Raw genomic sequence first — 25,789 nt, 5'->3', positions numbered from 1 at the left:
CTAAAATTCTAAAATTCTAAAATTCTAAAATTCTAAAATTCTAAAATTCTAAAACTCTAAAACTCTAAAACTCTAAAATTCTAAATTTCCAAAATTCTAAAATTCTAAAATTTTAAAATTCTAAAATTCTTAAATCCTAAAATTCTAAAATTCTAAAATTCTAAAATTCTAAAATTCTAAAATTCTAAAATTTTAAAATTCTAAAATTCTAAAATTCTCAAATTCTCAAATTCTAAAATTCTAAAATTCTGAAATTCTAAAATTCTAAAATTCTAAAATTCTAAAATTCTAATATTCTAATATTCTAAAATTGTAAAATTCTAAAATTCTAAAATTCTAAAATTCAAAAATTCTAAAATTCCAACATTCTAAAATTCTGACATTTTCAAATTATAAAATTATAAAATTTTAAAATTATAAAATTCTAAAATTCTAAATTTCCAAAATTCTAAAATTCTAAAATTCTAAAATTCTTAAATCCTAAAATTCTAAAATTCTAAAATTTTAAAATTCTAAAATTCTCAAATTTTCAAATTCTCAAATTCTCAAATTCTGAAATTCTAAAATTCTAAAATTCTAAAATTCTAATATTCTAAAATTCTTAAATTCTAAAATTCTAAAATTCCAACATTCTAAAATTCTGACATTTTCAAATTATAAAATCATAAAATTTTAAAATTATAAAATTCTAAAATTCTTATGCGTTTCTCAACTGTTAAACTCGTGAAATATTTATGAAGAGTCATATAAATAGGAACTTCGAAACTACATATTATGCAAGGCAGATGTCATACAAAATCCGAAACGTCCTTTTTATTACAAATCGATTTCGCTTCTTATCGTGTTTCTTTAGTTTTGCACGTGGCATGATTGTTTGGGTATTTTTCCACTCCTCAATTTTCCAAGGTAAGAAATCTTACAATTTCTCCCAACACTTCAAAGACCAAGCCCCCCCAAAAAAAAATTACCCCTCCCCGTTATCTCACTCCTTCGCAGATTACGACGAGGGCAGCATCACGAAGCAGTCGCTAACGGGGACATCGGTCACGTCCACCAACGACGTCAGCATCGCGTCGTACGAGCGTACCTGTGATATCTTCCGGCTGGCCTCGGCCCAAAACGGTGGCCCGCTGTGCGGCGGTGGCAGCATCGAGGACAACGTAAGCATCCTGTCCACGCAGCTGGACCTGTGCTCGCTGCCGAGTGACCACGCGGTTCCGCCGCCGGAGATTGTGCTGGTACCGCCCGAGGAAGTCGGGGACGATGGGGACGAGGACGACGACGAGGTTACCGAGAAGCAGCTGTCCGAGTAGGAGCTGTCTCCAGCCAGACAAACCCGCCGTCCAAGCAAGATAGAAAACAAAAAAAAACTAGCAACACTGCCAACACACAACGTGGACCTCGTAGATTTTTGTTCTTTTTTGAAACTAATCAGATTGTTGTGAATCGTGACAAACAATATGCCATCGGGAAATGAGTGATCATACAGCAATAAAGCAAAAAAAAAAAAAAATCTCTCGCGAAAACAATATTGGAGATGCATTTTTGTCGTACTCTACATAGTTTATAAGAAAAAGCTAGCGCGTAAGTTCGTTTTTATACTGTAGAATTCCTGCTTGAAGGAAAACTGTGAATTCTTCTTTTTTTCTGTAACAGAAACGTAAATGATGGTGTAGTTAAGATATTGAAGTGAATTCTAGATTGATTCCGTTGTTTCAAAGTGCGTGTAAACTATTCGGCCGAAAGGAATTATTAAAGTGAACTAATTTATTGAAAATATTTGATTTTTTGTATACTTTTTAAAATAATATCACCTTCTATCACCATCATTTATCATTTTCTATTTTATTTTTAATGTTTTGAAGGTCCTATGCACATAGGAAACCCATGGCGCATTGGTTGTTTTGAAAAAGTAATCTAGAATTAAACTATCAGTTTGTTTGAATTAAACTTCATTAAATTTCTGCAGCTGTCCATACAAAATGCTTCCAAACCATTGAAAAATGTGTACAGAGCGGATTCGCTAATTCGAATGGAACTGCTTTCGAATGAGCAAATCCGAATTCGCTAATTGGAACGACTGACAGCTGTAAAAAGCTTGAAACCTCGTGTTTGGGAATTGGCGAACAATGGGCTTGAGAATTCAACTTCAGTTTGACAACTGATTTTGACGGTTGCGTGCTTTTTAATTCGAATACGTTCGAATTAGCGGACATTCGAAGTAGCGAAATTCGAATTAACGAATTCGCTCTGTACAGATTTTTTAATCGGTCTGGCGACTGTCGCGAATATTTTTTCAAAGTTTATCAAGGGGCAAAACTTTTTTTAGAGAGCTTGAAAATTTCAATATGGCATTCTAGGCCCAGTGAAAAAATATAATTTAAATCAAAAATAACCAACTTCTCATCATGAAGTGTCCTGATGCAAACAATGATCGAGCTGCGAAATATGTTTAGGGTCGGGCAAATAATAATAATAAAAAAAACAGATAGAAGTCGCCTGACTAAAAACTTTTGCTTTAAAGAGTTAGCAAATCTGATGCAAACAAATCCCCAGCTGCTTTGAACGTGTTGCTAAATTCCTAACTACAAAAGCTTATGGAAATTTATGCGAGCAATTCTCTACAAAATCGGCCGATTTCGACCATTTTTAAACTCTGCCGATCAGAAAATTCCATCAAAAGTTAAAAATCCTCGAATCTTTATGTACCATTTTTGACTTGTATGGGTGAAACAATGACACAAAATGGCCTCTATAGAGTTATCTGCGTGCGCATGTATTGCGTGTACATACACGAAAAAGATTGAGGTTAAATTTTGTCCGGCCAACAAAATCAAATGGTGCGCTAGTGTGTGTACGCGAAACGTCATAAAGCTCTATGGTCATAGAGAAGGTCCCCTCTATGATCAAAATAAAAAAATACAAATGACCGATTCTTCGGCTCCTTTTCAAAAAATTCCCAAGTTTTTTTTCAGCGTTTTGGCTGTAGTGGCACAATTGTGTGTGTGTGTGTGTAGTCCAATCCAATACCCGCTAACCGGTAGCGAAATTATGGGAAAGTATAATTTGTATCAGACTGTGTACATGCCGAATGCTGATACAACTTATCTCAGTCCCGGGTATTAGGTGGTGATAGCCCTCGCGCTGCTTCCAATGACCCATTTCAGAATGACAGAGCTCCTTGCGGTCCAATTCCGAGGTCGCTGGGCATTGTTCGGCCCCGCCTAAACATAGAAGCAAGCATCTGAAGGAAACTCGATCTATATTTAGACTTCCAATCCCCTCAGGCAAATCAGGGATCAGCGCGTATTTAATAATATAAGAAGAAGAGATAACATGTTTCAACACTACGGATCAATTCACTGCTAGAGTTTAAACCTTCTGATGGCCGACTGCTTAGCGTCCCAGACCACCACCAATCCAAAGGTATGAGTTCGAATCCCACCTGATTCATTTTAGTTTTTATTCATATTCAAATTCCTGATTCCAAATTTCAAAGGTACCGACCGGGATTTGATCCCTGAACCTTCTGCTTGGGAGACAGAAGCCGTAACCATTAAGCCACGGAGCCGGTTGAATGGGACGTGGTTCTCTGTATGGCTTTTTGCGAGATGAGAGCAGAGGACAACAATCATCTCAACGTTTCCACTTTACCCGGGCTAACGACCGGCAGTTCCAGTTCACGATGATTTCCCTTCATATGTTAAAAACCACTTATGATTTTGGCACATATTCCGTTTGTCAACGTTTCCTGTCATTACTGGCGGGACAAATCTACGTGGAATCAGCTGTGCAGACCTCATGTGTGACAGGAATGCAGGTTGAGCGACTCCCACGGGCTTGGCTGTAGTGGCACAATTGGGTCCTAAAATGAAGCTTAGGTTACTGATATTATTGTTTACAGCGAAAAAACTTATTTTTCTGAGTACAATGACCCTTTTACGACCACAAAGAGTTTAAAATGGATTTTTAAATCAATTTGGAAAAATTAACCTCGCGGTCCTTCTTGACAGAAAAGTTCCTACTTGACAGCTCGTTCCAAGGTGACCATAGTTGATCCATCGAAAAAATGTTGTCTTGTCAATTTTTTTTTTGCATTAAAATGAAAAAAAGTAATCAGAAATGGTTTTTAATCGCGTTTTTTACCGTTGTACATAAAAATTTACATAGGGCTTTAGTACCCAATTAAAGAAGAAACACCCCAATGTTATTACATATTTGAAAAGATAATTGATTTTCCATCATAGAAATGACATGCATAATGAACAATATTATTCCTGCGCTTCTCCTGAAATGAAAATGTAGCGTGACGGGACAACATCGTAAAACTGGAATTTTAAAAGGCACACCAAAAAAGTCGACACAGTTTTGCCAGATTGATTTTTTAAAACTTTTGCTCTTCTACACATTATCACAAATTGAAAAACGAATCTTTTGCTCTTTGAACTGAAAGATTTGGTTGAGATTTGAGTTTTTGCCAGCCATTTCTTTTCGTGACGGGACAACGAAAGGAGCAGATTTATGGAAAAAAACTCCTCTCCCATTCAATGACTTGCAGACCTTATTTGGTCAATATTTTTGGCATTTCAGATAAGAAAACGCATTTAAAGCACATTGCAATTATTAGATCATAATTAAAATGAAATTTTTTATATAAAAAATCGCATTGAAAATTGAAAAAAAGTGACATTTTGGTGTAGCTTCGCTAAGAATCGGTCAAATAACATCGGGCGACGCCAGAATCCTTCGAAATCGCAGTTTTAACGGTCAACGCATACTGCGAAACTATGACAAGCCTCGTGTGCATGAACGGGAAAAACGACGCCAAACGTCAAATCACTAAAATGGAAGCAGGAAGTGATAGTTTGCGCTCCTCCAACCAAGTGTTCCTACTTGGAAAGATTAATGGAAATCTGAAGCTCCACCGCACACCCACCAACCGGGAATTATTGTGTGCAGTGTTGTGGGAGAATCGTCAAGGTAAAAACCAAGTTAAAAAGGCGGTCGTGGACATTTCCAGGAAGGTGAGCGAAGCTTTGAAGCTTCCATTATGGAACTTAAACAGCACGTTCAAGGCTTGTATGATTCTTGGAGAGGTAATTGAAGTAAATTGGACTTTCGAATGATAAATTGGCACATTTAACTATTCTAGGGTTATACAAAAACAAAAACCGAAATTCAACCAAAGCAGAACAGGATAGGAAGCAATTCCTGCTTAAATTGGCGCAAAAGTGTGATTCTACGTGGAAAGTATGAATATAAATTTAAACTATTGTGTTTATATCATGGTAGTTATTCAACCAAATGATTGGAATGATAATTTCTCTCAATAATTTACTTTCAACCAATGTGTAAATCTGCAGAATTAACCGCAACCGCAACCGATACGGAGACAGCCAATCAGGTGGACAAATTGAAGACGTGATTTGTTCCAACGATGTTAAGCACCAGGATGATGACATCGATGCTGATCAATGCCATGTTCACGAAGATGAGGACGATGATAAGAAAGTTTCCCTGGTAGAGGTATTGGAAGACTTTGTGGGTTTGGATTGCGCTCCAAACAATCGGCAGTTGCTGAGTGCAATTTTGCACCGACATCGTATTCAAAAACAGCTATTTGGTAAAGCTATCTTGGATGTCTCGTGTTCAGTGGGCAAAGCTCTGAATCTACCAGCATGGAAAATTAAGTTTCATGCAAAAGGAATGCACGTTTATATTTTAGAACTTTCGAAGAGCAAAACCCGAAGTTCAGATAAAGTAAATAAGGACAGGAATCAAACGAAAAAAATTGCCACAGTTTACCCTATTTGATTTTTTCGCACATTTTCATTTCAACACGTTGCCACAAATTGAATACCAAACTTTTTACTCTTTGAAGTGAATGAATTGGTACAAATTTGAATTTTTGCCGGCCATTTCTTTCGATTCTGGCACTTTAGGGCTTGCGACCTATGGAATGTTAACTTTTGAACTAACAACATTAGTTGAGTAAAAATTGCCGCTGAATTCGCTTTGTAAATGCCTGCCCCGATACTCTTCAAGTGTGCTCCTCTTTGGGGAACTGGGAAAGATTTATTTACTTTCTTTGCGTAACGAGGCAACGACAGGAGTAGATATAAGAAAAAATCTCCCCTCCCATTTAATTACTTGCAGGCTTTTTAGGATTTTTTTTAGATTGAAGTAAGTGATCGTATCGTATCAATTACCTCGAGCGTGACCTCGAGTCATCTTTGATTTGCCAACCATTTCTAGTGATTTGTATCCGGCAGCTCCGTATGAACGGATCCACAGTAAAACGATGGAACATAAACTCAGGATTCTTCACCCACGTCCAACCGCAAATTTTAACAGCCAAATTAAAAAAAATCAGCGAGGAAAAACTAAACAACATTTCAACCAAAGAAAAAGTTATCTGCATGCTTGAGCACTGAGTTGAAAAACATCATCAAGAAAATTTGAATTGTCAAGCTATCTGAATCACAGATTGCTTGAAATTTGTATTCGAACACGAATTTTCTTGCAAGAAACAGAAGAAGAATACAAACGTAAACACTCAAAAAGAAAACTCTATCCAGCCGTCCCGTCCCAGGTATACGTTAAAACAAAGAGAAGAATCGAGCTCTACGGATGGCGATCACGATCAAGATCATCCAGCCTTTGAAGATGGCGATCACAATGACAATGACAATGATGGAGATGACGATTACGATGAAGATTACTTAGAATCTGGCCCTATCAATAACTCAAGAAAAATACGCCTCACTTCTCCGCGTGTGTTAGAAGTTTTAGATCGCTGTGGAATATCGAATTGCAACGCAACCAGACATGCATCCGCTCTAACTCCTCTTTTAGAAGAACTTGTTTGGCATTTCGCGTAGATGATGCCCAGCATGTTGTGCTAGTGATTAGAGTACACTAATTACGCAACTATGCTTTTCCAAGCATTAATTATGGATGAGCACACGAAGAGTCACGACGTGTCAGATTACGTGCTGGACTACAACTCTATCAGACGGGCAAGGATTCGCTACAGGAGCAAGTTTGCGGCAGAGGTATTGTTACACAAGGCAACATAATCGGGGTCAACTCTTTGAAATTGGACCTTCTTTAACTTATATATGGTCCATGATCCTACAATTACGTTGCTCTTACACTTAAAATAATGCATTATTTTATTTATTTTTGGCGTAACAACACAACACTTTTATGGAAGCGCATGGTGATTTCAAATTTGTTTGTACCCCGATTATATTGCCATTTGTTGTCGGAAAGATTATCAGGAACAACGTCACCGGAAAGAAGGAGGAACGGCTTCCGATATTGGTTACAGGCCAAGGAACGTCAACACTTTAGACCAGGGGTGCTCAAAGTTTTTGGATGCCGGGCCAAATTTGATGCTCAAATGAGCTTGCGGGCCAAATGTATAAAAAAGGTAATTTAAAAAAATAAATAACTTCATTTTAATTTAAAAGACAAAAAACTACATCTATTAATTGAAGTTTTGAGAATTTGCTGTTACTTTTTGAACATTTCCAGACTTTTGTTTTTGATTAGGTCTTATAAACATATGAAACACAATAGCATATAGGACCTTTTCAAAAAAAAAAAAACTCTAGATTTTCGTTATTTAAAAAATAAAAGACAGTTTTCCATCAGTTTTATTGCTTTTTTTTGTATTTTTCAAATACCTAAACAACTTTGCAATGAAAAAAAAAAATAGAAAATGTATTATTTTCAAAAAGTGTAAGATTGGACGAAAATAAAAATTTAAGCGAATTTTCTTTCGCTCTAGATTTCTAGATATTTTTGAGTAAACCCGAACATGCTCAAATTGAACGCAGAGGTATGAATTTTAAATTGATTTCAGCTGATTGCATATTATTTTCAATTGAAATTTGTAAGTTTGCCTGAAAAAATATTTTTGTCTCTGATTTTTCGAGCCGGGGAAGAGTTGGATTGAAAAAGGCTTTGAAAAATATTTGCAACAGTCTTATTCCTCTGATTTTAACATTTAGTCTGCCTGAATGAAATGGTAGTCAATCAGATTCGTTATCCAACTGTCAGTAGTTCAAACCCCGAGATGGAAGATTTCTCAGTGCTAAATAAGTTAATGGCTCAGTCCATAAAAAGGGTCATTAAGACTGCTTAATTAATATGTAATACTTATTTTTTAACCATGATTAAATTTTTTTTACTTCAGTCAAATTTAAATATTTCATATACATTTCCAAAACAAATTATTGAAAATTTTGATATTTACTAATTTTATTCATATTGTAACGTGTGAAATTGTTTTAAATTAGAAAGATTCATGAAAATTAACAATAATATAAAATTAAAAAAAACATAAGTTAAAAATAACCCTTGATTTTGAGAAGTATACAATTACGGTTTATTTTCAATTAACGGGCCATTTTACATGATCACTCAAAATTGGTCCGCGGGCCACAAAAAATCACTTCGCGGGCCACGTTTGGCCCGCGGGCCATACTTTGGTCACCCCTGCTTTAGACCGTTCCAGCTTTGCCCAACGTTAAGAAAGGCAGCAGAGGGATCCGGGGCAATCGTCAACGCGATTGAGGACTGGAACCTGAAGGATAAGATAGTGGCCATGAGCTTTGATACCACCAACACAAACTCGGAATGCAAAAACGGAATGATCACTAGGGTGCCAAAGATGTTGAAAAAAAAAAAAAACATTACTTTCGCTGGCATTGCGACGAGATAAAGGGGTATAAGTCGCAGTCAGACAAGCTTGACAACTTCAAGAAGTTCAAAGAGGAGTACAATGCCAAACTGGAATCGCACGAAGTTATTGAGTACAGGAGCGTACTGCATTTTCAATTTTCAGGAGCAATTGAAATTGGTGTTGTAAAAACACGATCACGAAGAGCTATGGAAGAACCTGTACGAGAACGGTTTTCCAGGGTAGCTGATTAGACTAGTGGAATCATTGATGGATGGACACATCACACGCCAAAGACATGGACATTCTCAGTTTTTCTGCAAAAACACAACCCATTTGCCGATTATTTAAAAAATCATTCCTTCAAAATCGGTGCATTCCAAATCGCTCACAAATAAATACCCAATTGACACACAATGCTTTGGCAGTGCAAATTTTGACCGTTACGTCTGCGTCGTGAGGCTACTCTCGAGGTCGATGCTGGCCAACAGCTTGTCCCAGTCGATCAGGTTACCCGTCACGCGGTACGGCGTGAAGAAGCAAATGTCGTGCTTGATGTTGAGCGGCTGCAGTGGCTTACAGGGTGCCTCAATCGGGTTCAGCATGCTCAGGAAATCACTCACCTCGATGTCACCCCGGTGGTTCCGGTTAAGGCTGGAACGGGGTTTGGGTCGTTTAAGGGATGCGGGGTTACGTAAGAGGTATTTTGACTTACACTTCCAACATTCCATCGATGAGGGCGTTGTCCAGCGGGATTCGGCAGGCTTTGATGGTTTTCACGATCTGACTCGGCGTCATCCAACCGTCCGAGGTCGGATCTTGGTGGTACAAGTGTTCTTTGGTGCGCTGCAAGTCGTGCCACAAGTCTCGGGTTAGCTCGGCATGAACCGCCGATCGAACTAGCTCCTTGTCGCACTTGACGTGCTGTTTGGACTCGGCTGAAAACTGACGGCACAGGGTGACAATTTCCTGGTCAACGATTTGGTCGCCGAGCAGTTCCAGCAGCATGTCTCGAAGGGCTTCGTAACTCACGGTGGCCACGCTCACGTCGTCGATCTTCTTGTGCACCACTTTGGACATGTGTCTGGCCACGTAATCCTTGTAGATCGGTTGCAGGGCGTTACGGATTTTCTGGACGATTTTGGACACATTGGAGAGTGGGAACTCTTCGCAGTGCGACTCCATGAATTTGAGCGCGTAGATGTCGGCGTTTGTTACGTTGAATTTGTGGTCTTGTAGAATGACGGTCGTGCCGAGATAGAAGTCTTGGGCTTTGTAGTACGATGGTCGGTTCGGCGTGAAGATGTCTTGATTCGGGGTTAGAACTCTGGCACGTTTGATGAACTCTCCACCCTAAAAAGATAAGGCATTGTGAGGTATTTTAGATTTGTGAGTGTACAGAAATTACCTGGAAGCCCGAGTTCCTGATTTGAAGCTCGTACACCGACACCGTATCGTCGCTCAGATAGTACGTAATAACGAAGAACCGATCGTTGTTCTCCTTAATTTTGGAGATCATGCGCGATCCGAAGCGCAGATTGCACCGATCGTAGATGACAAACTTGCGGAAGTCGATCTTGGGCGGGTGCGGTTCCACCGTGATGCAGTTACCCTCGGAGTCCTCGTGCGATCCCCAGCCATTGTACGGCGGAAGCTCTCGTTCGCGACGGCACCGCCGTTGGTATTCGTCCCTAATGACGCTGTAGCCCTGGATGGGGGTGAAGTCTTCGCAACCAAACTGGAATCGTAAAAAACGGTTAATATCGGAGATCTCTAAACCCACAATCATCTCCCTACCTTCGTCCTGTAATAATCCTGCGTGTATCGATCGCAACTAGTCAGCATGATCGTTCTGCCATAAACGTTGATCATCTTCCCGATCGCCAAGTCCGCGTCCCGATAGTAATTGTCATCCCTCTTCCCGATCCCAACGCTGTCCGTCAGGTATCGACCGCCCTTAAGTCCCCCGCCCAGCACGTTTAGCACCGTCACCGGCGTTCCCTCGCCCATCACCGGGAGTCGATCAAACTGCTTCGGCAGGCGGCCCCTCCGCAGAAACATTCCGTTCGAGTCCCGACCGGAATTGAGCGGCAGTTTTTCCTTGACTTCGAACGTATCATCGCTCAGATGGTACAGCACCTCCAGCTCGTGCAGGTCGCCAAACAGACTGGACCGATCGTCCCAGAAGCCCTGGAAGCGGAGCACTTTGCGATCGTACTCGAGAAACTTGCCCAGCGTGTCGATCTTGTAGGCGGGTCGTTTGGCCAGCTTGGCAGCGTCCTGCTTCTTGCGGAGCTCCGTGCTTGGATCGCTGTGAAGAATCATTTTCAAACAACACTTATAAATTTAAATTCATTGGAGTTTATTTATTTGATAGAGATATCAAGTAACAATAGATAACAAAACACATTCGATGGAATAAAATAACAAAAAGTAGTTTCAAGTCAAATGCAACTCATGAAATTCAAACGTTGCACTAAATAGTCCAGAAATGAAGATTCAAACAACTCAAACATCAAACTCCTCGCCATCATGGTTGGATTCCTCAACATGGCGGTTTCTACCCGTGCCCCTTTTCTTCTGCTGCTGCTCGCAACGAACTTCGTGGTAGATCCGCCGCAGCATCTTCTGATCTTCCTTTGTTCTCCCAAAGTAGTTTGGGGTGCGTCCTTCGGCCAAAGCCCGTTCGGCGACCCCGCGCATGTTTGCCAGCTTACTCGCCATCTGCTTCTTTGTCAGCGGAATTCCAATCACGCCCTTTCCGGTGCCCTGTTCCGGCGGACCCCAGCACTTGATTGCATTCGGCCGGTTATTGGTTTGTATCGCCTCGAGGAACGGATCGTTCAGATCGAGTTCAACGGAGGACGGATTCTGTCGAACGCTATCCAGAATCTGGTCCTTCACGTCACTTTCGATGTAGCGTTGCTTTCGGAGAGCCTGATCGTGGGCCACCGGCGACGGTACAAACTGGCGCTCTTCTGCGAGTGCCTTTTGCATTTGAGCGACGTTGTGGAATTCGGCCGCGCCGTTGCTGATGTCGAACTTGACCACGGTGTTGGGTCCGGCTCCGTAACGAACCAGATGGCGCCACAGAAATTCCTCGCTGTAGACGTAACCGAAGCGCATGTTCCGGTACTGGATGCTACGATCCGCCCGGAAGTACACCGGCTCGCGGCCAGGAAACGCATTCATCGTGTAATGGTTGTAGCGCTGGTTGTTGCAGGCGTTCATCGCACGGATCGCTTCATTTTCCGAACCAAAGTAAATCAGTCCATCGTACAGGTTGGCTTTCCGCTGGAACTGCCGAAAGTAATCGTCGGCTCGGCTGAAGCACCAACGCACCAGCAAACCCCGTGCAGCAAAGCACTGCCGGACAGCCGTCTGGCACATGTTCAGATTGGAACAGCGGAAGTTGCTCAAGTAAATCGGATAGAGATGGGCCAGTGGCCAGTCCGGATCGCAGCGTGGATCCAACACGCGAGCGTACAGTGCCTCGTCGGTATAAGGATCATTTCTGATGGACCCAAAGCGCTCCCGTTTGGGGTTTTGCCAGTTAGGAATCGGTGGCCATTCGTCCTCCATCTGCTCCGGCTCCTGTTGTTGCGGTTGTGGTTTCGTTGGCTGATTTTGCTTGGTTGAACATGATGGAATTTCAGCTCCCTCGGGTTTGAGTTCCAACGGTTCTTGTTTGATGATTTCAGCCAGCTCGGCCGTCAAATCCGGGTTGGTAAAGTCTGGTTCCGTCATTGTGCTGAGAGCGCTATAACAAACCCGGATTGAAATATTCTGTTTTTTTCGGCAGAATGCCCTATAATATTCTTACCAAAGATAAGGTTCTCAACGCTTTCTAGCGCCAGGCGCACAAATAAACAACACAAAAAATGGTTCAGTAATGAACTTGAAGTGTAATCAGCTGTCAAACTAACACACTGGCAAAATGTTTCACGGATCGTTCTGAAAGGTTCTGAACATTACGAGATCGATTCTGTTTTTGACCTTGTTTTAATAGTAGTTTATGCAACAAGTTGCAAAAAGAGGATTTTTTCAGTACAACGAGGTTCACCGAGTTGGATAAATACGAAGAGTGCTGAAAAAATCAAGTTTTGCAACGAGTTTTTGCAATTGCAAAAAACACACATTGAGTGAAATTTTATGTCAAATTTTCATGTATTGTGTCAATAATTCGTTTAAATCAAAAAAATGTTGAAGAGTGTTACTTTTCGAAACAAGTGCTGAAAAGTTCAACTTTTCAGCACCCATTTGAGTGCTGAAAAGTAGAACTTTTTAGCATTTATTTTGAAAAGTGTTGCTATTCGATTCTGTTATTTTTGGAACAGAAAAGTAGGCTATTTCGTCGTTCAAGAATGACAGGAAAAGTAAGTAGTTTCACGACGGAATTGCAAAAAATATATTTTAGATACGGTAGATCTACTGTAGATGTCCCTATTATGGACCAGCTTAAATAGCTGGTACCTTATTCAGGTTTGTTCCCAAGAACAGTTAAACCAAAACATGCCATTTGCGGCTGAATTTGTAGCTAATTTTACGCACATCGATGCCAACATTTCAAAAAGCATCATGTACAAACCATGCGTTTTGAGAAAAACGCATTTGAATGTTGAGCATCCATTTTCGATTACCATTTTTATATAAAAGCAAAATAAGATGTTCTTATGATAACAAACGATGAAAAACGTTGCTTTTGTTGATACTTGATCATCCATATTCAATAAAACATTATTTCCGTAATTTTATTTGAGAAAAACAAACATAACTTCTTTTGAAATCACCAACGTCGATATCACCCTGCTGTCACTGAGGGGGGCGCTTTGTTATAATTCGTTTTTCTTCGTCGAATGTACATGGCGCTTTTTTCATGTTGCTTTTTTTTCGTCACGAGGTTTATGTAGCCTTTTGTTTGACAGGTTGACAGGGCTATATAAACAGGGACTGCTGATGACAGAGATTTTGTTTATGTTACTTTATTTAAAATCATGATTAAACAGACTTTAATGAAGTAACTTTTGCTCACTTTTGGTGGAGAGGTAGCTTATTAGAAGTACTTTCAGAATATACAATAACCCAGAAAGTGTCAAAATGTACATGATGCCTTTTGAAATGTTACCGTCGACATGACTGTAGGATATTTACATTATTTTTGTAACTCTTATCAGTTTGTTATCACATCACATGAAATGTTGAATTGTTAAATAGTTTTTGACTGTATTTTGGACCTAAACAGAAAGTTGGACCTACTATGGGAAATTTTAGACCCGCCATCTAACACCGTGTGCTTGAAACAAAAAACTATTATTAAGTTTACAATTCGTCGCCGTCGTGCTAACTTGTCGTACGTGCATTTTGGGTCAAATTGAGTTAAGAACGCCATTTTGTGCAGCTCACAATGCCTCACCTTTTGACCTTCACAGATCCCCAAAATTCGATTTCAATCCTGAGATATTCAACGAAATCCGAAAAATCTCTTTGCATTTTTGTCACTGTACATATAAAAGTAGTTTCAATCTTGTCGTGCTATCTTGACACTCCCTGAAAATTGATGTAAGTGCGACAACTGGCTAAAAAGATTTCAGGTCAGAACGCGTTTGACGCACGTGCAAGTTAAACTAGTGTAAACATTTGTAATTGTAACTCGGGACTCCAGCAACCAACTTCGACAAAACTTCGGGACAATGCACATAATGGTCAGCCAAACAAAACGTGTTTATTGTTGTTTACATTGTGTGCTTTCGTTTTTGTTTATTCAAGGCCAAAATGCGTTTTTCTCGGAACGTCGAAATGGCGGGTGCGACAAGATAGCACGACAACGTCGAATTGTGATTTCTTTATAGAATTTGTTTGATCTAAAAAAATCTAAATTATTCGCTCTGCAGCACCTAAGCTTTCATCTACCCCGGGATTCGAGCAGACGACCTTTGGATTGTTAGTCCAACTGCCTACTAGCGACTCCACCGAAACAGGACCCAGGGAGACGACTCCTACACCTGGACTGAGCTAACGACCTAACCCTTTAGGTCAAACCGGGCCAACATTTACTTCCCCGTCCGACGGAAGGCGTGATCAGACAAATCTCGGGTCTAAATAGGATTTCAATAATACTTTGATATTACTCGGCATTACAAAATTGTAAACATCTGGCCAAGTGCCGAAAACAAATTTGGAAAAAATTGGCAAACGAAAATCTACCAATTATAACTCAACCCCAAGGGGTTGTAAATTCTTAGAGCTATAATTATCATGTTAACCAGTATATCAAAATATATGTTAGTGTACTTATTATTTCCTTTACATATCGCCAGTATACTGACCAATATACTGAGAGTATCTTAATATACTAACAGTTTATTGCTTTTCGGTTAGTATACTAACAAGTATACTGGAAAATCGTTAGTATACTCAGTAGAGGTGGGCAAAAAAAGAGCGAGCCGCTCAAAGAGCCGGTTCATTAAAAAGAGCGAACGAACCATGGCTCACAAAAAAAAGAACCACGGTTCTTTTTTAAACTCCGGTCATTTGAAAGAATCGTTGCAAAATGGTCTAAGTTTTAAAATTAACTTGTGGGTCTCGTGGCGCAGGGGTAGCGGCTTCGGCTGCCGATCCCGATGATGCTATGAGACGCGGGTTCGATTCCCGCCTTATCCACTGAGCTTCTATCGGATGGTGAAGTAAAACGTCGGTCCCGGTTTCTCCTGTCTCGTCAGAGGCGCTGGAGCAGAAATCCCACGTTAGAGGAAGGCCATGCTCCGGGGGGCGTAGTGCCAATAGTTTCGTTTCGTTTTTGTTATAAATATAATTTATTAAATTTGTAACAAATTTGTATTTGTAACAGTTGTTTTTGAGAATTGAAAATACAATTTCAAATATTTCAATGATTGTAAAATAGTAGTTTATGCAACAAGTTGCAAAAAGAGGATTTTTTCAGCACGAGTCGTACATGCTAGTGCTGAAAAAATCAAGTTTTGCACCGAATTCCATACAGCATTTTTTGCAATTCCGTCGTGAAACTATTTACCTTTCCTGTCATTCTTGAACGACGAAATAGCCTACTTTTCTGTACCAAAAATAACAGAATCGAATAGCAACACTTTTCAAAATAAATGCTGAAAAGTTCTACTTTTCAGCACTCTAATGGGTGCTGAAAAGTTGAACTTTTCAGCACTTGTTTCGAAAAGTAACACTTTTCAACATTTTTTTTGATTTAAACGATTTATTGACAAAATACATGAAAATTTGACATAAAATTTCGCTCAGTATGTATTTTTTGGAATTGCAAAAAAAATTGTATGGAACTCGTTGCAAAACTTGATTTTTTCAGCACTCTTCGTATTTATCCAACTCGGTGAACCTCGTTGGATAAATGTACGACTCGTGTTGAAAAAATCCTCTTTTTGCAACTTGTTGCATAAACTACTATTTTGCAATTCCAAAAAACACACACTGAGTGAAATTTTATGTCAAATTTTCATGTATTTTGTCAATAAATCGTTCAAATCAAAAAAAAAATTGAAAAGTGTTACTTTTCGAAACAAGTGCTGAAAAGTTAAACTTTTCAGCACCCATTTGAGTGCTGAAAAGTAGAACTTTTCAGCATTTATTTTGAAAAGTGTTGATTCTGTTATTTTTGGTACAGAAAAGTAGGCTATTTCGTCGTTCAAGAATGACAGGAAAAGTAAGTAGTTTCACGACGGAATTGCAAAATAGTAGTTTATGCAACAAGTTGCAAAAAGAGGATTTTTTCAGCACGAGTCGTACATTTATCCAACGAGGTTCACCGAGTTGGATAAATACGAAGAGTGCTGAAAAAATCAAGTTTTGCAACGAGTTCCATACAACATTTTTTGCAATTCCAAAAAACACACTGAGTGAAATTTTATGTCAAATTTTCATGTATTTTGTCAATGAACCGTTTAAATCAAAAAAATGTTGAAAAGTGTTACTTTTCGAAACAAGTGCTGAAAAGTTGAACTTTTCAGCACCCATTTGAGTGCTGAAAAGTAGAACTTTTAAGCATTTATTTTGAAAAAGTGTTGCTATTCGATTCTGTTATTTTTGGTACAGAAAAGTAGGCTATTTCGTCGTTCAAGAATGACAGGAAAAGTAAGCAGTTTCACGACGGAATTGCAAAAAAGTACGTTTCAATTAAATTCAATTAAAAGGGCATGTTAATGAGGAGCTATTTTCAGAGCTGAATCGTCATGTTTCATTGGGGAGTCTATAGCAACTTTCTCATCAATATATATTGAAAGACTCTCAATAGCATTGATGTCAATCTTCGAACACCACTTAAAAGTTTTCAAGCATATATATTCAGTTTCCTGTTGTTTTTTTTGAATTTCAAAAGTATATGAATTTTTAAAACAAAACGAAGCAACTTTTAATTGTATTCATCGTACATCAAAGTATTACCCGAATACAAATTTGAGCATTTAAATTTGCTTAACTTGTAAATTGTTATCAAAAATCTACTAAATAGCTTAGAGATTTAGGAAAAAATAATTCCTCCTGCCCGAATAAACTTCAGCGTTTATAAACATTATCGATCAAATCAGAATGTACAAAAGAGTTAACAGAATATTTTCTTTTAATAAAATATCAGCATAAGTTTAATGTTCGCAGAAATAAACGCCATTTTAAAATTAATAGCAATTTCTTCAAAGTCCTAGATTTAAGTTTGGATGCAAATTAATAATTCAAACGTTAAGGTTCAAGTAGAAATTTTGACATAGAGATGATTTTTTCATGATTTTTTAAGGGCATCTTTTCATTTTTAGTTATTTTTTTAATAATTTATATAAATCAAATGTGAAATAGCTTTAAAAATCACATCATTCTTAAAAAATATCCTTTTTGCCTTTCTTACTAAAGAAAGGTATAGGTTTTACTTTAAGCCAGGACGTCATTTCCAGCTTCGTAAATATGTCGATTCAGCATGAATTTTAAACCGAAAAATCGCTAAAAAATCACACTGCATCGATTTTCGACGCTCTATCGATTCACCTTGATAGAACTCGTCTATCTCGAACCCTCGAATTTTGAGAAAATAAATTCCGTGGAGGTCGAGTGATGTTCGTATGTGGTAAAATTTTGCAAAATTTTGTGTCGCGCCGTTCTCAGCTCCCATAAATCCGATTTCGATTCTCCTAAATGCAGATGAAAGCTAGTGTGCTGAACCTGGGCGAGTTGCCGCGCAAATTTCGAATTATCCATCTGTTTTCGGATGCGGCCAGACTTTTCCAGAAAATACACAGTTTCCAAATGAAAATATGGTCCAATTTTTTCATTTTCATATCTTTTATTTATCTCAAAATTGCATTTTTCGAGCTCTACAACCTCCCAAATTTTCATCCAGATTCATAATATGGTTCTGGAGTTAGAGCCGTTTGATTGACCTACCATAAGAAACAAAATCCCTAAAAAAAGGTAAAAGCCCACCTGGTGACCTTCGCCAACATTTTTCATTTCTGATTTTATTCGAAATTTCTTCCTACATTCATAGTACAGACCATGAGTGACCATCTGAAACAAATTTGACATCGATCGGCAATCCCGATCAATTTTTAGAACGATTTACTTTTTGCCTTTCTTACTAAAGAAAGGTATAGGTTTTACTTTAAGCCAAGACGTCATTTCCAGCTTCGTAAATATGTCGATTCAGCATGAATTTTAATCGGAAAAATCGCCAAAAAATCACACTGCATCGATTTTCGACGCTCTATCGATTCACCTTGATAGAACTCGTCTATCTCGAACCATAGACTAATAAAAGACTACACAGTGGGCTCTGAACCATGACTCAACCTTTTTATGACCCCTCGGCACGGCCGGTTCACTGTCAAAAAATGACAGATCGAAATGTCATCAACTGGCAGCTCTGACTTTTACCTGACATTTCGCGGAATGTTATTGTTTGTGTTTTTGTTTTGATCCCAAGTGAAATCCCGAGGGCGGTCGAATTTCTAGCGATTCACATTCCGCGTGTCTGCTGAACGGTGGAAACGCCTACGCTTGAAGGCCATTCCGGGATTCGAACGGCAACAAGGGCCTCACAATCTGTTAATCATCACCACGTGAACACCGTCGGGTTTGCCAAGCAAAGTCGGCGTATCTAGAGTCAAGACGTGGGCCGCCACCGTTTGATATCGCCGGGGAAAAACCGACCTCCTCCAACCCGAAATCGTCACCCTAAAAGGCAAGAAAGTTCATGCAGACGCCATCTGGGCGTACCTCCACACGGCCAAGATTTTTGCCCTGAACTGCCAACTTGGCATTCCGAACCTCAGCAATAACGTTGCGGATACTTTTTATCATGCACTTGAATATTTATGTTCAATAAATTGATTACAAACATTTTCGACTTAATCTAGATAAATTGTTTTTTTGTTCATTCTGGATGTTTTTCATCAGCTTTGGAATAACCTTCTTCAGCAGCTCCTGTTCGTAGTCGTTCACCTTGGACAGACCAAGGCTCTTCTCGAGACTGTTCTTGCCCAGCAGCAGCGGCTATGAGAAGTAAGTGGCTCTGGGCCAGAGCGAGGGCAAAACAGGCTCCGGCACTGGCCATGGCTATGAGGACCTCTTGAATGCGTTCCGTCAGGGCGGCAATCTTGCTCTTGGGAAGCTCTGGGATGCACTGGGATGATGGTCTCGCCGGAGTGACCTCCGATGACCGGAATGTTGACCCGTCGATGTCGACAACCTCACCGATGAACGTGTTGGCACGGATAATTTCCAGCGTGGAAATGCCTAACACGCGCCTAGTGTCCAAAACTCCGACCTTGGGTAGAGTGTCGCAGGCAATCGGGACCACCGAGTTGACCGGATTTGAGATGATACCAATCATCCGGCGGTGAGGTCGTCGGCGATCTGTTGAACAGATTTATTTGCTGCCTGCTGCCTTGATTGCAAAACAAAACAAAACCAAACAAGATGCGCGCGTAAATCAGCACAAAACAGAATCGAAAAAGGCCAGCGCTGCCAGGTTGATCTGTCATACAAGGGGCGAGCCCGTGGGCGAGCCGATGCGGTTCAACGTAGTACCCGCGGTTCACAGCTTATGAGTCATATTTTTTGGAAAATTTTGTTCGGAGTGTTTAGTCTTTAATTAGTCTATGCTCGAACCCTCGAATTTTGAGAAAATAAATTCCGTGGAGGTCGAGTGATGTTCGTATGCGGTAAAATTTTGCAAAATTTTGTGTCACGCCGTTCTCAGCTCCCATAAATCCGATTTAACTCGGTTTTGCTTTGCGCCTGCTTTGTTCGGTTTTTGGGCTCGTACCAAAACTAGAAAACCAAAACCGCGGTGTGTGTCGTCACTTGCGCATTGGAAGCTAAGAATTTGTACGATTAAAAATATTCGATAGGTGAAAATTGTGTTTTCAATTTCTTTTAGAAAACACATCATTAATAATACCTTGCTTTCATCATAAGATTTTTTGTATCAAGTCGATGTTGTGAATTGAGAGAAGTTATATTCTTTAGTAAGAAAGGCTCTATCTCACCCCTGGTGGGATTAAATCGGGTTTTATCTATATTTTGAAAAAGAGCGAAAGAGCCGTTCAAAAGAGTGACTCTTTTTAAAGAGCGAACGAAAATGAGCGGCTCCTAAAAAAGAGCGATTTTGCCCACCTCTAATACTCAGTATTCTTAAGTAATTTTAGAGTTTTCAGCTCAACCCCCTGTGGTTGGTCAATTTTTCGTTTGACACTTTTTACTTTGTATCCCGTTGGTTTGACAAAGTCAAATGGTACGTTAATTTGAAGAACCGGTGCGGTTCGAACAAACGTCTTTGTTAGTGTGCGTGGGACTCGCATGAAACTGAAAAAAAAAATCGCGTGCGGACTAGAGTTTCAGTTCTAAGATGGCGGCGAAACTCGTGCAGAGCTAGCGCGAGTTCCACTCAGTGCCGCACTGGCTGTTCAAACGAATGGACCATTTGACAGCTCTGAGTGCGGCAAATCAGGTATCTTTTGGTACGTTCGTTTGAAGAGCCGGTGCGGCATTGAGTGCCGCACTCGTCGGTGTCTGCTGTGGTTCAATCGAACATCATTTGTCAGTGTGCGTGGAACTCGCAAGAAACTGATCGCGACGAAACTCGTGCGGAACTAGCGTGAGTTTCTTCAAAGTAGCACTTTGACAGCTCTGAGTGCGGCACGCAGTGTGGAACTAGCCATCAAACGAACGTACCATTTGACTTAGTGCAGAACTAGTCCTCAAACGAACGTACCAAAACTTAAACGTGACGGATGGTACGTTCGTTTGATGGATAGTTCCACACTGAGTGCCGCACTCAGAGCTGTCAAAGTGTTTCTCTGAAGAAACTCGCGCTAGTTCCGCACGAGTTTCGCCGCCATCTTGGAACTGAAACTCTAGTGCCGCACTCGATATTTTTTCAGTTTCATGCGAGTTCCATGCACACTGAAAAAGAATGTTCGTTTGAACCAAAACTGGCACCGACGAGTGTGGCACTCAGTGCCGCACTGGCTGTTCAAACGAACGTACCAGAAATGTCACTTTATATACGGCGCTCACACACACTATCACAAACGTTTGGTAGTGTGTGTGAACTCCGTACAAAAGGGGTATCAAACTAAAAAGTGACCCCGTTCGTTTGACAACAGTTGGTGTCAAATCATCTGGGTTCGAGTGTAAATGGTGAAGGGGAGAATTGATATGAATAATTTCAAAAACTTGTAAAATTCTAATTGTTTAATTGGTTTTCGGCCTCAAAAACGTTGTATTTACATTTTCTAATCTAATCTAATCTAACCCTAGCGCAGCCAGTCTTTCGAGGGCATCCTGGAAAATGCCTTAGGTTGATTAACGCCTAGCATCCTCTTGTCATTATTAACAATTGCAGTGCCCCAATGCAATAAATTCCTTTGAAACATCACAAACGTTAAAGCGGCCAGGCCAACTGCGTAAAGTTAACCGCAAAGATGATTCGTTTAATTGCATTGAGTTTGAGCACGAGTGTTCAAATAACAATACATTTCTGAATCTACAAGGGAGGAAGAAACGTGGGGATCCCCCGCTCACGTTCCTGTTTGTTTAGGGCAGGCCTGTCCAACGTACGGCCCGCGTCATTTCATCCGGCCCGCGACGACTTTTCAAAATAGTTCTATGACCGGCCCCTAACGCTGATCATGAAATATTAATTAAAAAATTGAGTGTCTAAACAAAAAAAATAAACTTGAGATCATTTTTTTGCGATAAAATGATGTGAATTCAACTATTATTTTGATTTGGCTTTGTAATTTTGAAATATTTTTTCTTTGGAATGCATTTTTTTTATAATGTTTTAATTTACTCATGTCATTTCTTTATTAAAAGTCTCAGAATCAACCAATAAACTGTAAAATGGCGAAAGATAACGAAATTATCCATTTCGTAAAATTGTTAAATGAAAAAAAACTTGTATCGCTGTCTAAAACTGCACAAAAGACATTTAATTAAAAAAAAATATAATTTGTACCATGTTTGCTGCAAATCGAAGCTTTTCTTTTTTGAGGAACTTGATTAAAATTGATTTTTTCAATAAGTGGCTAAGCAAAAAAAAAGTATTTTTTAGTAAAACTTTGCAGTGAAAAAGTTTTGTTTGAAAGAGCTTACAGACAGCAATTTAGTCATACTGAAAATAAAGATTGCTGCAAAAAATTATAGAATTTTTAAAAAGTCCAAAATAAGTAAAGAAATCAGCGAGCAAAAATATTTTTTTTCATAAACAAAACAAACCCAAACAATTTTAAACAAAAAAAATCAAATAAACAAATTTTTGAAATTTTTCTTTGTTTATCTTTTTAAAACCAAGGTCATGAACTAACACTAGTTTATTTATTGATAGGACACATAAAAAACATTTGAAAAAAAACTCTAGACTTGAAAGAACCTTAAATTAAAAAAAATACATTTTCAACTTTTATCAAACTTTTGTTCCGGCCCGCCACTGGTTTAGAAAAGTCAGATCTGGCCCGCAGGGCCAAAAGATTGGGCACCCCTGGTTTAGGCAATAAATCGTTGGGAGCACCATGCTAAGAAGTTTTGGTGCTCCGGGACCCTCGGGGATGGGACATTGTATTTCCACAAATGCCCTGGACTCTATTTGCCGTGGTTATAGCGCCACAACTCGCTCATTGTATTTACATTTTCATATAAATATCAAAAATCAATTAAACTCGTAAATTTGAAAATGAAAAATCTTCCTAAATCTATCGAAATCTGGCACAGATAATGGAAAATATTTCTTCTGGCTAACACTTGAAAAATCTGGCTTTTCCAGATTTATCTGGTAACCTGTCAGCCCTGTCAGCACAGTTGGGCTACTTATGTCCCTAATTTGAAGTGAAATGTTTAAGTGAAACGAAAAAAGGAAACGCTTATTGAATTTTGCTCAGAAACTGATTAAATGTCATTTTTTTGATAGCCGTTTTTAAGAATACTTTTCATGCAAACGATCAGAAAAAAAAAGTTCAGAAATTCGTTGCTGTCGTGCTAACTTGTCGCACGTGCACAATCAAATTTGATTTTGTGCAATGTTTTGCACAGAATCAATAATAAGTTTACTCAAAAACGTATTTTTAAAGTCGTGGAAACTGATCTAAGGAAATTTCTAAACATTTTGTATCGCTTTGATTTTTGTAATATTTTGAAATATTCTTTGAAAACTATTTACTAAGAAGTACCGATGGAGAAGAAAAACTCTTTTTTTTTGGAAATATTAATCCGTGGTTAGAAAGCTGAGAAATTTGTATTACTTACATCGGTGGCTCGACACATTCCGGCACGGACACGCCCAGCCTGTTCAGAAAACGGCGCGTAAAGTCGTCACATCCGGTGATTGTGTACACGCGATCGAACAACTGCACCGTGTGGTTGATGTTGAGGTCAAGCAGCGAGGTGAACTCCCCGTCGTACGGCACCGGCCGGGGAATGCGCTGGCGCGTCACCAGGCAACCCTGCGGAATGCCGGAATTCATGGTGCGTGGCTCACTGACCTGCATCGTGCCGTCCTCGAGGTAGTACAGGATTTTCACCTTCCGGATCTGGTACGGAATGCGGTCCACCTCGGACAGGGTTTCCTGGAAGAAGCCGTGAAAGCAAAGGACCTTCCGGTCGTACGATAGCCACGACGGGAGTAGTGGGCCCTGGCGGGGTGGGTACAATGAAGGGAGACAGTACTCGGGGCCATCGGTCGGGGAGTACTGCTTGCCACCGATTCCGGGTCGTTTCTGGTCCGCTAGCATGCACGTTCGGCTCCAGCGGTCAAAGTGGTGCGACTTGTGGAAGCGCGTTTGGCTGAGCTGTAACGAAGTGGTTTTGCTGTGACGAAGACAGATGTTTGAACGGAAGTCGCGATACTCACATCCGGAAAGGTGTTTCCCGGAAGAAACGGAAGTCCGGAACAGCGAAGCATTTTGAAGTTAATTGACTATTTATGCGGAATCCGCCTGTCAAGCTTGAAAAAGTGAGTTTTGTGAACCTTCTTGAAGTATCAACAAAACAGGAGCCTTCATTCCCTTGGTTACCTCATTTTCGGGATCCTAGTTCCCTGGTCGTCTGTGTAGTTATTTACGTTAGCTTGTAACTATGGTATTTTCAACAAAACAGGTACGGGTTTTAGGGGGAAATTTCGAAGATATTTAATTAGTCAAATTAACAAAAAACTGAATAAGAGCTGAATGCTAGATTACATTTTCAAAAGATCCTATCTCCATAGGAAACATCTAGAATTGAACCCGTAAGAAACATTTCTTAGGTAGTGTTACTTTTTGAGCACATTAGCCACTTTAACAAATAATATTGATTTCAGACACGTGTCGGCCACAAATTTGATACAAATTCGGTATCAATATATATATAAAATTTCGACGGTTTTGTAGGAACGCGAATCAATTAAACACGGAACGTGGGTTTGAGGTGATCTTTGTTGCGTTGGGTTCGTATAAGTCCAAGGAAGGTTCTTACGCTAAAAAGTTACAACTTTGGCCACTTTGGAACCGATTCCGGAAAATCTGCAGATTGTATGGGAAAAATTACGTAAAATCAAATTTAGAACACAGGAGGCTGAAGAAGCAAAAAAATCAAAAACGTCAGCAAACAAAAAAAAGGCAGAACGAAGTTTGTCGGGTAGGGCTTTTTGTACATAAATATAAAGAGTAATGGCCTATTTACAATCACTTTACTTAGAAAATGGAGCACTTCCATTCTAGCAGTTTTTGCTTTTTTATACAATGTATTTCTTACACGCAAAATCCAGATAACACAGATCTGTGTAAAATTTGACACAGATTGTCCAAAACCTGGAATACACAGAATCTGTGTAAAAGCCTTGTACACAGAACCAGGGTTGATTGATATGCACGGTGTCGTGCTTAAATCATAGGAGACGGGTATCAAGTCGTCACCAAGCACGCATGTTTTTCAGAGTCTATGGTGATGCACGTCACTTTTTTCTTTTCTCGTGCTTACTTTTCTGGTAAGCACGTCACTTGACAAGCACATAACTGCACGTGTGCTTATTTTCAAGCGGACTAAAATTTCAATAAGAGGTTTGTAAAATAATATTTTTTAATTGTGGGATAACATTAAAAAGCTCTTTTAGATTGAGAATGAAACGCATAAAATAATGGAAAATTCGACGGCAAATCAAAACGACATTACAGTCTAGCCGGGAGTGTTATTTGTCGATTCAGAGGCCTGATGTGAGCTGCGATAATCCTGTCTTAAGTTGCCGGATGCAGTTTCCATCGCTGAATTCCGCGGATGGCTTCGTTTATGGACTTCATGCCGGTTCCGGGTTTATGGATGACCAGCGGGCTTTGCTAGATCCAACGCCATCGCTCTGTGGCGGCCCCAGCACTTGCTTATGCGAGTGACCCTACTTTGAAGGTAAGGTCAGCAGCTTGAGGGTAGTCGACCACTAGACTACGGATTGTAGTCCTTTTACTGATTCATGCAACCTAGTCCGACAAATCCGTGGCAAGGTGGATGCTCTGTGACTGGCCTCTTGGTTCCAACGATGGCAAGGCGATAGCTATTTTGATAATCTGCGCTCTAAAAATTTAACCGTAAACATGTTTCATGTTT

The 25,789-nt window shown here is 39.7% G+C and overlaps 3 protein-coding genes across 8 annotated transcripts in view; 1 reads left to right on the top strand and 2 right to left on the bottom strand.

Annotated features, from left to right (window-relative positions):
* LOC6051294 (USP6 N-terminal-like protein) overlaps nt 1-1,777 on the top strand; it is a 32,599-nt gene extending 30,822 nt beyond the window's left edge. For both annotated transcript variants that reach the window (XM_038259933.1, XM_038259934.1), the window contains one exon: nt 997-1,777. In XM_038259933.1, coding sequence (XP_038115861.1) covers nt 997-1,313 — 317 coding nt within the window. In that variant the 3' untranslated portion in view covers nt 1,314-1,777. The remainder of the gene's footprint in view (nt 1-996) is intronic.
* A 7,247-nt stretch (nt 1,778-9,024) lies between these two features.
* Nucleotides 9,025-24,773, bottom strand: LOC6051292 (EF-hand domain-containing family member C2). Of its 5 annotated transcripts, none has more exons than XM_038263376.1 (8): nt 24,394-24,773; nt 24,229-24,287; nt 24,066-24,158; nt 23,462-24,003; nt 10,487-11,000; nt 10,098-10,427; nt 9,405-10,042; nt 9,025-9,343 (listed from the first exon to the last, which is right to left on the bottom strand). In XM_038263376.1, the coding sequence occupies exons 3-8, from the start codon at nt 24,114-24,116 to the stop codon at nt 9,133-9,135; spliced, it is 2,286 nt and encodes a 761-aa protein (XP_038119304.1). In that variant the 5' UTR covers nt 24,117-24,158; nt 24,229-24,287; nt 24,394-24,773; the 3' UTR covers nt 9,025-9,132. The 5 variants fall into 5 exon arrangements, with proteins under 5 accessions (XP_038119304.1, XP_038119307.1, XP_038119305.1 ...); XM_038263379.1 differs by having other exon boundaries at nt 24,066-24,150; XM_038263377.1 differs by having other exon boundaries at nt 24,668-24,717.
* LOC6051291 lies at nt 11,041-12,685 on the bottom strand. The gene is made up of 2 exons (XM_038263380.1): nt 12,513-12,685; nt 11,041-12,449 (listed from the first exon to the last, which is right to left on the bottom strand). Exon 2 carries the CDS (start codon nt 12,434-12,436, stop codon nt 11,198-11,200), a length of 1,239 nt encoding a protein of 412 aa, XP_038119308.1. The 5' UTR covers nt 12,437-12,449; nt 12,513-12,685; the 3' UTR covers nt 11,041-11,197.
* Nucleotides 24,774-25,789: the final 1,016 nt, after the last annotated feature.

The sequence above is a fragment of the Culex quinquefasciatus genome, chromosome 3, assembly GCF_015732765.1.
Source record: "Culex quinquefasciatus strain JHB chromosome 3, VPISU_Cqui_1.0_pri_paternal, whole genome shotgun sequence".
Lineage (NCBI taxonomy): Eukaryota > Metazoa > Arthropoda > Insecta > Diptera > Culicidae > Culex > Culex quinquefasciatus.
The sequence above is the reverse complement of the archived record's forward strand: the minus strand, read 5'-3'. Positions and strand labels throughout refer to the sequence as shown.

Bases quoted from the DNA above. Each gene is read 5' to 3' on its own strand.
- LOC6051291 (XM_038263380.1), bottom strand. From the start codon at position 12,436: ATGACGGAACCAGACTTTACCAACCCGGATTTGACGGCCGAGCTGGCT.
- LOC6051292 (XM_038263374.1), bottom strand. From the start codon at position 24,116: ATGCTTCGCTGTTCCGGACTTCCGTTTCTTCCGGGAAACACCTTTCCG. The intron at 24,004-24,065 runs GTGAGTATCGCG...ACTTCGTTACAG, and splicing joins CGGGAAACACCTTTCCGGAT to CTCAGCCAAACGCGCTTCCA. The intron at 10,043-10,097 runs GTAATTTCTGTA...TTATCTTTTTAG, and splicing joins TCAGGAACTCGGGCTTCCAG to GGTGGAGAGTTCATCAAACG.